This window comes from Buceros rhinoceros, unplaced genomic scaffold (genome assembly GCF_000710305.1).
Source record: "Buceros rhinoceros silvestris isolate BGI_N320 unplaced genomic scaffold, ASM71030v1 scaffold14684, whole genome shotgun sequence".
In the NCBI taxonomy this organism is placed as follows: Eukaryota; Metazoa; Chordata; class Aves; order Bucerotiformes; family Bucerotidae; genus Buceros; species Buceros rhinoceros.
The window spans coordinates 12,297-26,934 of NW_010406594.1; the positions used below are offsets into that span (position 1 = coordinate 12,297).

Genomic DNA, 14,638 nt, shown 5'->3' on the forward strand with positions numbered 1-14,638 from the left:
AGAGCGCAGCAGGAAGACAGCGCCTTAGGGATTAGCCACACAACATTATCGGTAGGAGCATTTACAACATCATTTTGCAGTGTTTGCTTGCAGTGCTGCTTTCTTCTTTCAACAGTTGATAAGAAAATGCTGGTTGATATTTAGGGAGAAAAATCGGCTCGGTGCAGAGGGTTTTTATACTTTGTCACTGTCATTTGAAAAGTCCAGTTACAGGTAATGGCACTGACCCTGCCCAGTACAGACTCACTAGGAAGTGCTTTTGTTGTAGTACAGCCTTGTCTGCTTTCAGAAGGTTGCTGGTATTTTCCCTTCCTGTTCTCTGTGTTGGAGTAATATTCTCAGTGAGGAAAAGAATCAATGTGAATGGTAATCCCTCACAACAGCTGAGACAGCACTGCATGCCAAGGGGGTGAAAAAGTGCGAACGAACCTTCTGATTTACCAGCGAGGTCCGTTGCTCCTGTGCAAGTATTTCATCTGCTGACAAGAAGATAAGGGACTCTGTACAGCTTAGAGACCAACCTAACATCTCAAATACGATGCAAACTAGTATACTTTGGAAGTAGTTATGATGCAACGTTATGAATATCTCCTCTGTCTCCAGTTCAGTGCAGACAGTTGTAGAGGATGCTGCGAGTTCTTGCGTATCAGTATGTGCAGGAAAAATATGTTGTTTTGGAGCTTAAATACACCTTGCACATTTTCTTTTAAAAAGTCTGGAATTTTCATTTCCAAAATTGGCAAAAAAAATAGAGTCAGATCTGATTTTCTCCTACTCAAAGTCTACTCAAGCGTCTAGTTGCCTACTTAATTTACTTCCCAACCACATCCATTAGATAAAACTAGTAAGAAAAACAAGGAATCCAATGCTTTCTTTTGATATTCAGACTCATCATTTGGGAATTGTTCCTTTGTTTTATGGTTTGGTGTGAAGTTATGAAACCTTGCATTGTTCAGGCTTACTCCTGGTGAGAACTAACTGTGAGAAACACCAATGATTAAAACATGTACATTTTGTTTCCTAGTGAATACTTTGTTCTGATAACATTTTGAAAGCTTAATGAACTGTGGTCCTTCTTATCTTAGAAACTAAGAAAGACTTAGAAATAGGAATTAATCTGGAAAGTCCAGGTCAGCACCAAATATGAAAAGATCAGGAGTTCACCAGCTTCAAGTGCAGTTTCTTTTATGCAAACAAACGTGAGAGCTTTGCTCAGTCGAAGTATAGAGGCAGTTTGATACCAGGTCAGCTTTTATAAGGAGAAGCAAAGTCCAATTCATAAAAATATCTCTACATAATGCACTTATGTGCCCACGACCATGTCACTATTAGTGACATATTAATCAGATTTGCGTTTTTGCAGATGCAACCTTGCTTTCAGTTGGATGACTGTCTCACTCCTTTCCTCTGCTGAGCTATTGACAGTGAGCAGGCTAAGCAGAGGTGGGGATGGGGAGAAAGCATATGTTCCTCCATTGCTGCAAAGTTTTTTCCCACATCTTTTCTCCAATTCCCTATCTCTGATCTGTTTAGAGAATTTCCACTCCTCCCATACTGAACAGAAGATGAGGGGCTATGGACAAGAGGGAATTGAAATGGTGATAAAGTTTATGTGAAAGTTTGTATATCTGCAAGGCAAGTTTGTAGGAAAGACAGTGTATTTTATTAAAATAATTCATATAGCTGGGGAAAAACAGATGAGCTTTTGGGCATACAAGCCCTTCTTCAGTTCTGTGGAACATGTGTACACGTTTTGTTGAATCATTTCAGTTTCCATCTACTGAAGCAGAGCTCACCACCCATGGTTAGCTTAAACTTGCCTTTAGCAAAGAACTTGAATTCTTTTGAAAAACCCTAAATAAAACTGAGAAGAGTTGTATGGAAAAGACTTTTCTTTTTCAAGTCTCTGAATGGTAGGTGCAAGGTGAAGATTGCAGCACGCTGGGTACTCTTTATGCACAGGGTGCATGCAGTCGGTGTATACTCTGCAGATTTCCTCTTACAGCACTAAGTATACCTTCATGTCATGGAGCAACTCTTGAATGCGACTGTGCTTCAAACAGCAGACTTCTCCTCTGGGATGATTAGAAGGATGCCAGTTCTAACTGTAGGTTAGCAGTACTGTCAGTGATCCGTGTCAGGACTGTATGAAGGAGCTACAGCATTTCACATTGGCCATGAGACATTTATCATGTGATACCTACTAGCAGCTCTACACCTGGGCCAAATTCAAATGAACAACCTAGGTGTGAAAGGCCATGTATCGTGTTCAGTGAGCCATTCTGTTGCCTGAAACTATGGACTTAGTGATCCACGACTAAATTAAATGGAGACAGTCCGATGAACGTCCAATTTTACAGAGTCATCCAAATAAATTATGATATTACAGCCCTGTGGAGAGATATACTGTGATCGACATAATTGTGACTGTTAATTTTCAGCCTTGTTGCTAAAGCACATTCCTCTGGGAATATTTCAAAGATGTAGGAAAGCATTATTTTAAAGACAATTATTTTTATTTAACTCCAGAATGAAAGGCAAAGGAATTGGTGTTGTTTGTAACTGTTGGATGTTATTTCTATAAAACATGTTTGTTTCCATAAACAGGTACAAAATACATTCACATGGCAGTGTCAAAGAGCTATTGCAAATCTGGCTTGGCCAGATTTTTTAGACAAAACATAACAGCCTAACAGTGTGATGAAGATTTGGGTGGCTTTCTGGGCAATCTTAGTTTTTCTTCTTAAATATCTGACGGCACACCTGGTCTTCACAGGTCAGTTCCTAAAGTATGAAAACAGTTGGTAAGCATATAGCAGTGCAAATCATATTTTGCATACACAGCAGTTCCCACCAGCAATTACTGCAGCTGAGCCACTGCATTAAAAAGATGTGCTTGTGAGAAAGAGAACTGAAAGAATAGTGTATTTTGTGTAACCAATCAGCAGGCACACACCTCGTGTTGCAGTAATTAGATTTTGACACTTGAATTGAGCTCTAAGAAGAATAAACATGATAAATGCATAAAAATTGCTCTTTAATCTGAGGCTTTTTCATACTCTTATTAAAACAGTATACTGTAATAGTTTATAATTCACATGTAACCTCATAAGTCATGAGAAGCAATGAAACAAGGAAATTGAAAGAACAAGAAGGGTGCTTTAAAAAGATAAGGACATTTGCTTCAGAGATGCACCCAGAGGTTGGCCTGGATCCTGGTGCCAGCATGCAGAACCTTTCTTAGGGTTGTGTTTGAATATGTCTTAAAATAGAGTTGAAAAAATGTACTGGACAGCTGGCTTTTAGTTAGGTGACAGATAGTGGTTTATAATTCATTGCTTTGACCTCGCAAGCGTACAGCCTTGTGGCAGGGTGGTTGGCAATACTGACTGTCTGTAGGCTACCTTGTGAAGGAGTAGGTCTCTAGATGAAAATCATGCTCCAGAATCTTTCTGCACCCGCCTATTGTACCATCCGACATTATCATGACTATTTCTTTACCACTTCCCCAAGAAACTCTGGAATCATTATCCATATGAATCTATTATTTTGAAATCTTTCTGTGCTTCGCTGACTGCTTATTTCCTGCTCAGGCTCTTCTGGCCTCTCTTGGACTCACCTCATTTATCTGTGGGCTTCAACTTACTAACTTGAATATATGAATGGTTTGACTTTTATTGTACTTGCACAAAATATTTGCAGTGTAGGTTGTGTGCAGTATCCTCTTGAGTATCCTGAGGTTTCTGATCTGTGTTACAGCATAGTATGCTAAAGTCCCACAGTGCTTCTTTCGCACACACAAAAAAATAATATTTTTCTTGCAGTCTGTCTCATACTGTTTTGGGTTTTTCTACCCTTAATTATATAAGAATGAAATTATGTTAGAGGGACAATGAAACAAGAAGGGTTAAGTGCTGGAAGGCAGTGGACTGGAGCAACAAAACCACTGCAGGGTTATGACTTAATTGGGAGCAGGTGGAAAGAAATGAAGCATTCCTGAGTTGTGGCAGAGGGGGGATTTCCTCAGGGTTCAGAGATCAGAGCTGTCTAAATAAAGAGTATTCTAACTAGAATGGTAACAAACCCTTTGAAATGGAAAACCGTACGCTGTTGCAGTCCCATTAGGTGCTGGGTGTCTGTGCAGCAGCCCTTACCAGATACAGCAGGTCTCCTTCAATCCAGTGCTTCCAGCCTCTGTTTTTCTTTTCACCGTTCTGAACACATACCAGTTTGTCACCATCCCAGGTCACTAGTGTCTGCATGAATCAGATAATTAACTCAGATATGCTAACAAGAGGTTTATAAATACGTTAATTTAAGTTTGAACAATGAGAGGACACATCTTCAACTGCTTCCTACTGTTTCCCACCTTCCTGCTAAAAAACCCCAGATCAACCATTCAGCCAAAACCCAAATGCATTCAAGATGCCAACAGTGGTTTTTTGTGAAGCTTTTACAGTGCTTTGTTGTCATTTCCGTGTATTTCTTCACACACACAAATATAAAGTGTACGTACTAACTAGTGAATTGCTGAGTGAATGAACCAGTATTTGTGCAATATATGCAAATTGTATTTTTAGTTTCTTGCTGTTTAAAGCCATTAATAAAAATAGGTAAGGTTTCAGTAGTGAAGACCTGGAGGTCCCTTCCATGCTCAACCATTTCATGATTTGGTGTGACTTAGAGTCTGTCACTAACCAACAAGGCTCTAGGTTTGCTGATTCTTGTCCAGGAGCAGGGTGACCATAGCTATAAGGAGCAGTTCTCTTTACAGACTAAATTCTCTACTCAGATTTGCTAGAACACATTCAAAGCAACTTTGTTAGAATTGTTCTAGATTTGAACCATTGTACTTTAAGGAGACATTTAACCGTGTATCATAGGCAAATCCTCATCAGAGACCAGTCACAGATGGCGGAAGCTCAGTTATTAAAAACCTCCAAGATTATTGGGAGCTTAATGAATTGTCTAGTTCAGCACTAGATGATTTATTTCTCTTATGAGGGAGCTTTCTATTAATAATGAGACAAAACTCATTCCATTTCACTTAACTTCTTTTTTATTTACGGAATTTTTAAGCTACATGCTCTTTAAATTATCCATGCCCTCTTTACATTTAAACGTTGCCTAGCACTTTTATTACCTTCATCTCATTTCACCGTGTTTGAGGCACTGTTTTGTTAATAAAATGACTAGAAAATTCTTTTAGAGCAGTTCAGAGAATAATGGCATGACATCTCCTTTTTCCTTCCCCTTTTGTTAGAAACAAACAATATAATTTGTTTAAAAAAGAATATTAGGGGAAAATGATCAAACGAATTAGGCTTATAATTGTACAAGCTGTGTTTCCTTCCTTCCTTCCTTCTAAATAATGGATAACGAAGAGAAGAGTCTGCAAGTGAAATGATTTTGCACAAAAAGGCAGTGGCTTTGATGGCAGTGCAGAGCCCTAGAGGAGCTTGGTGATGAGCCAGTAAGTCCTTAGATCCTTAGTAACACCTTCAACTATCTGAAGAGATGGTGCAATAAACTGTGATGGAAGTAAGTCCCACCCTCACTAGAGAAAGTGATAGGATGATGATTTAGCAATAGTGGTATTCAGGGTTCTGGAAACAAAAGGGTCGTATTATTTGATGGCTTGCAATCCATTGAACGAGAGATAGTTTGAACTAAGTTACAGGAACTACACTGCACAAAGTTAGTGTGAGAATGAAGAGTGATCCATAGTGGATAAACAATGTCTTCTGTTAAACTTGTGCCACTCCAGTGACATGAATTCAAACTTAAACGCATCCTTCATGCTGGCAATTTCTTGGGGCAATTGCCCAAGCAAAGCAGGTCTTATCGACAGGGAGCTTTGATCTCAGTTCTGAAACCCTGATATGAGAAGATACTGATGGAAAACACAGCATATGTTCAGAGAGGAGCAAGAGGGCTGAGAGCCGAGTCGAAGAATAGGACAACTGGCAAAAGAGTTGATACGGGTAGATTTAGTTGATGACAAGGACAGGCTGGTGATGCAAGATTAGCAAGTCTCTGGAGGGGACAGTCGATGTAATTTCAGATCTACTGGCCTTTCTGCCTTTGAAAATCTTGCTTAAGTATTTTAGGGGTGAGAAGAGAGTAAAACAGAAGCAGCATTGATACGGAAACATGAAGCTGGATTCAGTAAGTGAATTTAATTAGTGCTCCTATGTATTCTTTTCTTCCCTGACTTCCCTGAGACAGTCTTGTCCGACTCCCTCACAGGAATACACTTAGTACTTGGCTCTGTCTGTCGTTGCAGATAGGGCACATCCTAACAGACAATATGATCCTTGATCCAAATGTTGATTGTCCATGTGTCTCACTGAAAGGTGTCTGAACGTATGCCACAGTTTCCTCAGGGAATTTTGAGCGCAGGTTACTCCTGCTATCTGAAGACACTAAAGCAGGCACTGCTGGGCCTCCTTGCCCCTCTGCCACTGCCAGGAGCCCTGCCTGAGTTTGGCTCTCCCTTTTTCAGTTTTATTAAGGAATATACATAGGCAAAAATACAGTTTTGCTACTTTCTAAATACATAAAGGTGTATCATAGAGAAGATGGAAAAACCTCCCTACTAGAAAAACATGTCATTAATGATTGTCCTCACGTATCTGAGTAACCATCCTGATCTGCATTTATAATAAATGCTTGTAGCAGGAAAAGAAAAGTATCTCAAGATGCAAATTATTTCTGCTTTACAAAAACCCTCTGATGTCTGTAAAATATTGTTTGAGGGTTTTTTTATGTACTCAGCTGATTTTGGAACTGCTCTCTCCTGATGCTGACTGTGGTGTAAACAGGTATCAGCTTCCAATTTACCTTTACCACTCGGTTATCCAGTCCTTTGGTATGTTCTTCAAACTCCACTCCCACAGTGAAATCCAGTTCGTAGTTTCTGAAAGTACTGAGTGTCTTTGTTTTAAAATTATTTCCATCTTGAACAATCTCCTTTGTTTGTTTCAAGTGTTTTGCAATCTTTCGAGTTGCAAAATCGATATCTGCCAAAAACCAGAAAAGAAAGTATCACAATGAAAAGTCCAATATTTGTTACCAAAAATAAAAATTCACACTTCTATTTACACATAAATTTAAAAAATACCATTTTATGTGGAACACAGTTCCTCAAATGATGCTTTTACCTTCAACATTTGCAGAGAAGAAGATCATTTCAAAGAAAACTAATCTTGTGTTTGCACGTAGACTTTTGATTTGAAGATCTTCCACTGATTCTAAATTTATTTAGTAACAATTACCTGTGGGAATGTTGTGAGCAGAGCTACAACATACAACCAGTAGTGACTAGATGCTGGCTTGTTACATCACCCGAATCTCCAGGTCTTTTGGCAAATGTGAAGCCGTGGGTGCTATTAAGACTGACATTGCTGTTCTGGCCTCACTCGCACACAAAGCTGCGTGATGCCAGGAGTGCTGTTAGCAGCTCACGCCTGGGATCCATCCCTTCGCGAGGCCTGCAGTGTAAATCATGCAGCTCTCAGGCGCAGGAGGGTTCTGGTGTGTGTGCTGCAGGATTGCAGCTGTTGGCCAACCCCAAAAGAAGGGTCTCAGGATAATATTCCTCTTCAGAAAATAAGCATGTTAGAATGAGTACGTAATCAAGGGGGCTTTGGCTTGTTACTTTTATGATGAAGCTATAGTCTGTGGGAGTATACAAGAGGTTAATTAATATAAAAATAATGGAAATTACACTAATGAGTAAAAATGAAATGAGCAAATAGAAGCCTGACTTATCCATTAGACAGTAGACACAGAAATAAATTCTTGTAGTTTAGACATAAAAGGGAGACAAATTCAAAATCACAATTCAAAAAAGTATCAAAATACAGCATCTGACATTTCCTGTTTAATATTCTGTCAACATTTTATGCAGTACTGATCTCCTTATCATCCTTCTTTTCTTTCTGATGAAGACTAGCATTACAATGTAAACAACTGCTTGCAACCAAATGCTTTGGAGATTTCCAAAAGGAGGATATAGATGACCAGGCTGACAGTTTGCCCCAGACAATCCCCCCAACGCCAGCTGCATTACCATCTGCAATAAATACTCCTGACCAGCTGGCAGCGAGTCTCATTATGGTGCTAGATGCAAATGAAATAATCTCACATGCTTCTGCGAGAGACTGAAAAATGGCTGTGGTTTGTTAGCCATCCTTTAGCAGTTTCATGTGCGAGTTCATCATTGTCAGCTCAGTGATGCCACATACTAATGGAGCCCTTTTTCTTTTGGTAGATTCATTGTACTACTTGTGAAGTACTAAATGAGCTGAGTAAGAGGATTGGCTTGAAAAAAATTGTGACTTTTTAACATGGGGAATAATGTGCTTGTTCAGTATTTATATTCAAGACTTCTTGGGTATATTTTATCTGCTGCGGTGGATTAAAGGGATCTCTGGGTCTGATTTATAGCCAAGTAACATAAAATTTAGTTCTCTCTGAGGAAAAAAAAAATGACTAGACTTATAAAGAAATGTTATTTCTGACTAATATATTGGGTTTGTAGCTCCTGGAGAAAAAGCAGGGGAGGTTTTATTAAAGCATGGTTTTCATAACTGCATTTGAACAATACAAGCAGTAAAAATGATACACTGTTCTATTATAGTAGATTAAAATACTTTGTAACATGCTTATGATAAAATCAAAGTTTCTGGCTTAAAGGGCAGAACTGTTCTTTAATTAAAGTATAGAATCGTGTATGCATTAATTAAAGGGATGGATGAATTTAAAAAAAACAAAACCTCACTGCTTTTTGAACCTGAACACTTTAAAACTTAAAATTATCAACACAAGTAGAATTGTGACAGACAGAGCAGAAGAACACCTTGTTACCCCTTCGATGGAATTTCTTTCCATTCTGAGAATCATCTATAGCCATATGCATCTTCGCACTGATTTGGTGTTGGGCTTTTTTGCTAATTCATTGGCAGTTTGTAGGTAGTAAAATTTATAGTATATATATGCATGTGTACACAAAAAATCATCATGTAGTCTTGAAGGGCCGGATCCAGACAACTGGTGCAAATAGCCCCTTCATCCCAACCAGTTGCTGGGATTCTTAGTGGAAAAGTAGGCTGAATATTTTATCAGGAAGTTCAGTGACCACCTCTCCAGTACAATCTGTCCAGGCTGGGCAATGAATCCAAGTATTTCTTGGGAAAGATACGTCCATATTACATTCCTTACTTTAACACATTCATCCTCTTGCTTTGTTTCAGGCTAGTGAGTGAGTCAAGTTCTTTTATTCTCATGAATTGCTACTATATTTTTTATGCAGGTCCTCAGAATTGGGTACCTGTAGTCCAGTCCCCATTGTAGGCTGAATCCATCAATTTTTTTTCCCAATTTCAACTGGGATATATAAGGTCAGAAAGGGATCAAAAATCCGTTTCATTCAATAATAATAAAGTCATAATTTGTCCACTAACTGAAATGGTTTTAAGGATGCCACTGAGATACAACGCGGAACTGCTGCAGACCAGCTTATGCTGGCATTTATGGTACAAAAAGAATCCCAATTTCTAAAAATGCAAAATGGATTACTTATTATAAAAGGATTAGAATATAAGGATGATAATAATTAAAGTTTAATTTAAAACTGAACTAATTAATATTTGTATTATGACCACTAAATTCTTACTGAATTTGGGTGAAAATCGGTTTAAATTCTACAGTGGATAAATTAAAATTCAAAGAAATGCACGTTATTAGCAGCTCGTATCCTTTTCCCTGACATTTTGCTTGACTTTTAAGACAAATACGAGTGAAATGTTATAGCTCAAGTGAACTAAACAATATGAGAGAGCCCTGAGAGCCATCAATTGTAAGCACAGAAATAAAACACAGGTTTGATTTTTGCCACATGTTGGTTTATGATTCAGAGCCAGACGGACTTTCCTGATCTAGGTTGAATTAGCCAACTCTAATGACACTTTTGCTTGTGCAAGTTTTATAGACACTGTGTGTGGTAAGGAAACAATGGTCCTTTCTGCCCTTCATCTGTGATGTAGTAGAGCTGGGTGAAGATTCCTTCACCCAGGTAAAGGTTACACTTCTCGTGCAGGTATCAATCTAACTCCCATATTTTTTATGGTTTTTGGAACGCAGCTGTATTATTGCAGTAGTGGAAAGGTGATAACTGTTCTCTCAATGCCAACGCAGAGAGTACTGAAGAAATTCTTGAGAAATGTTGATGTCTTCTATTATTTCTTCTTTTGAGCAAATTAAAGATCTACATTTCTGCCTCTCTAAGTCAAGGAAGGATTTCCTGCATGCTACTTGCATAATCATAATGATCTGGAGCAAAAAGTTTATGCCTTTACGAGATCAAAAGTGCTTGAAAGGCAATTTATAGTGAATATAATAGGTGCAGCAAAAGAAGACATTTCTTTCATAAAATTATCTCCAGTCGTTACAAAAATTGAGTCTGTCAATGTGGGGAAAATAAATGTACAAACAACATAAACCTGATCTTGATATGAAGTGACAAGGATATTGCTTGCGTTCAATTAACTCTGTTTTGGTACGCTAGCAGCCACAGAGAGTGTGCTATATGATGGGTACATGGATTGTAGCCATCAGGCCTCTAATGACAAAGCGGATAACAAAATAGTAAATGAAAGTTGCCTAAAGAGCAGAACGTCTCTTTCTGCATGTACACATATATTGTTGTCATCACTGATGGCTGTAGCCATGTGAAATAAAGCTTAGTTAACCATCTAAACATATGGTTAAGAACTCCTGTGACCTGAGTCTCCTTGCTGTGTAAGGATGACTTACACAAAAATTGTCAGAAATATCCGCCCATTTACCTTTAAATGTCTTTAAAGGCTTTTATTGCCTTTACCGTGCAACTGGCACATATCGTGACTACTCGTTCAAAGCACTAATTAAGTACTAAACACTACTGTTGTTTTAGTGATATAGAACATCTTATTACTCTTTAACAGAGCCAGCCAGGTTGTGGCTTGTCTGTTACACTAAGGTTACACCAGGAATAAAACAGAGCTTCTGCATCTGAAAGCCTGACATAGTTTTTTTTACCATCTGTATCTGTTTTTCCGTTTATCTAAATAAGGACTAATATCTTTGGCTACAAGTCTTTTCTTGCTTATATATTTAGATCATTGTAATTTTAAGTACGTTACAATTACTTGATTGTCAAAGTGATTGGCAGAAACCCTTATGCCACAACACACATTGCAGAAATAGTCTCATTAATTTTTAGAAGGATTTTACTTATAATTGAAACATTTTCTCTTTATGTCTATATAGTTAATATTTTTCCATTTACCTAAAGCAACCATGTAGCCTTCGAAGTTTTCATTGCTTTCCATTTCCCACGTCCCGTTGTAATTGGCAGGCATGGCGGCAAGAGCTTAAAACCAACTTCAGATCAAAAGGCGATACTGGAAACAGGATCTGCTAAGAGAATGTTTTATAAACCTTTTCATATCTTTTTTTATAAGATTTATGGTTTTCTAGATAATACAGTTTAAGGGTCAGAGTGATAACCCTAGAAAACTTTGCCTTCATTAACAAAGTTCAGGTGAACAGCTGGCAGACAAGGAACATGTTCTGAAATAGGTGGTAATGCAGGATATGATTTTGCAGTGACCTTTGTAAAGCACTACCAGCTATTATGGGGTACCTTTGAAATATATTGAACACAGTGGCAAATTGTACAACCCAGTTAAAGTTTCCCAGGTGAATTCGCTTTTTCAGTTCCTTTCTGTGTGTCACATTTCCCTATGAGGATCCAGTCTTACAGAGCTGACGTGCCCAGAGCTTCCATTTAAAAGTCTTGAATGTGCAACAGTTGAGAGGCAGGGCAGAAAAGGGAATATTTCTATTGAAAATATTTTTCTTTTCCTTTGTTTTTCAAATTATCTAAATATCAATAGCTGCACTTACACCATCTACACTTCCATATTTTTGTTTTAATTTAACAGCAAGTTTAGCAAATGTAAAGTAAATAAAAATAAATTGTCATTAGTATAAATGCTACCATAGAAATGATTTTTTAAATTCCTCTGAAACATGGTTTGTGGTTTGTGCTGGAAAGGTATTTCTCATCCAGCACTATTACACTGTTGTGGGGAAAAGCACAGATTTCAGTTGTGCAAATAAGCATGTTCAGAATGTATCTGAATGGAGAATTTGAATGTGCAGTAGGACTGTATCAGAATTTAAAGTAAGCACTAAAAGCAAATTAATGTAAGTTAAGGTTTTTAATTCCTTGGCTTTAATTAGTCATGATAACTTACAGATGGTTCTACACATAGAAAACTGAAGTAATCAGAAGTCCAAAACTCCTTTTCTTTTGTCTTTTTTGTTTCCATTTTTAATGGCTATATTATTAAAAATTTTACTAGAAAAATATTTGCTTCCTGTGTAATAATTTCTAGATGGAAACACTATGAATGATGTTATGTTGAAAGTGAAATTTGACAATCTTTGTCCTTAAAACATTGTTCTGTAGTGACATTGTGTGATACTTACGCAATGGGTTTGATTCTCCGTATCTTTGTGTACTTAGGCTCCACATCGCAGCAACATTAATAAACACATTATTATTATTTATACATTTTTCTAAAAGTTTCTAGAAAACAAGAGTAAGAAAAGGTTATCGTTCCCAAGTCAGCCTCTCACAACCCCTCAATATCAGCTGCATAGGGAACACCAGTTCCCTTGTGCACATGCATAGTGATGTTTAAGTGCATTATCACACTGTTTTTCCAACTGGAAGTTATTCTTTCCTTCAGTGCCCTAAAGGGACGATGTCCAATTTATAGGCAGGTGCTCAGTTGTTTACCCTGTATCTCCAAATGCCTAATGGTGGATTTGTGAGGAAAGAATCAGATTGAATGTCTACAATCACCTCCTAAAATCAGAGCATATGCTAGAAGCTCATAGTGAAAGGTTTAATATGTTCATTGATTTTAGTTCTGAAGTAGTTTGCTTTCTATATAACAGTCATTTTGTAGGATGTGGAAGTGATTGAAACTGTATAATCAACAATTAACATCCATTAAGAATTAATAAAGGAAAAGACAGTTCTATTGCTGGAGCTATGCAGAGCGAGGCACATTCCGTGAAAATTAATTATGAGATGAGAACATCCTTTAAATATAAGCTATAATTAACAGCCTACACTTATAATTGTACTGTTTTTCACTATGATGCTTTGTTTATGCCCATCCCTTATTATTTGTTTAAATAGCTTTTCTGTTTTTTTTTTTTTTTTTCTCCCAGTATGTGTATATTATAATCTCTATACTAGGAGTTCCCTAAGCACATGTTTATCCATCAGCCTGGAATGGCTCTTTTGAGTCTTTTCAGGTAAATATGCAACTAGAAGGTTCACAGACACTGAATTTAACCAGCCAAAGAACTGGTTAAGTAGGGAATTATTAAAACATGAAACATTGACTTGGCAGAGTTCTGTGATGGCATAAGCTTTTAAAGAGTGTTGTGTTAGATCCACAAAGAGAATTTTCAGTTTATGAATCAGTATCTTGGTAGGCAATAAAACCTCTACCACATTCAAACATTTGCCTAAATCTTACAAAGCCAAGACACAGTGCAGGTGCTATTACCACATTGTTTTCAGCAATTCTCTTGGGTCTTTGCCTTGCTAGTTATAATGACCTGCCTCTCATCACATTCAGCTTTACAATTTTGACTTATTATCCACTTCAATCTTAGAAATTATTCTATTTGCTCTGTTTATTGTTTATATACTACATACATAGGCACAAACTCTCAAAATGGCAGAATGATGTTTCTTTCCTATGCCACGAGGATGAGCTTGGGGAAATGAAGAAAATGTGCCCTCTCCTAATTGTCACGATTATTTTGTTTTCAGCATCCTCTCCTTGCAAGACCACCAGTAAAATCACTAGGTTTGCCATGTATAGCTGTCGCAGTTTGAAAAAAGGGGGGCTGTTTCCCACTGAAAGGAATGCGACGAAATAGTGTGTGTCGGCTGGCAAAACCAGCCAAAGCACACACAGAAAACTTTTGATGCTTGTTAATGGCTTATCAGCATGTTAACGAGCTCATTAAGGCTTTAGTCGGGCAAAGGAAATGATGACACACAGACTACATATATGAGAGATAGCAGCAGAAGAGTTTAATAGTGCAGACGCCCTCGAAGTAAAATCATTTTTGAATTTAAACTGGACTGGAAAATGGAGAGAAAGAGATAAAGGGAGAATAGATAAAAGTGTACAGTTACATATAAATTCTCCCGATCGGACCGATCCCCGCTACAAACTCTGCCCCACAATGGCTCACCACGCCAGGGAGGGGGGGGGTGGGGAAGGAAAAGTCCAGTCCGTAGTCCGTTCACCTGACGAAAATGCTCTTGATAAGGAACTTTATCCTGAAGCAAACCTTTTATGCAAATAAAACATAGTCCTTCTTTTTTCTGGAGTGGCTGCAGAGAAAACGTCTCTTCTTTGCCAAGGAATGCTTCTATCCAGACTCCCCCACACACACATCTGCGCCACAGGCCGGCTAGGTCACGTCTTAAGGGAATATCTTCAAATTCCGCTGCGCATAGGGGCCTGCTGCATCCGCCGCAGGGATAAGGGGG

General features: G+C 38.1%; 1 protein-coding gene across 1 annotated transcript; it reads right to left on the reverse strand.

The window, feature by feature from the left end:
* Positions 1–2,553: 2,553 nt before the first annotated feature.
* On the reverse strand, positions 2,554–11,462 carry RBP2 (retinol binding protein 2, cellular). The gene is made up of 4 exons (XM_010134174.1): positions 11,333–11,462; positions 6,844–7,022; positions 4,155–4,256; positions 2,554–2,784 (listed from the first exon to the last, which is right to left on the reverse strand). Exons 1-4 carry the CDS (start codon positions 11,403–11,405, stop codon positions 2,731–2,733), a joined length of 408 nt encoding a protein of 135 aa, XP_010132476.1. The 5' UTR covers positions 11,406–11,462; the 3' UTR covers positions 2,554–2,730.
* Between the last annotated feature and the right edge of the window lie 3,176 nt (positions 11,463–14,638).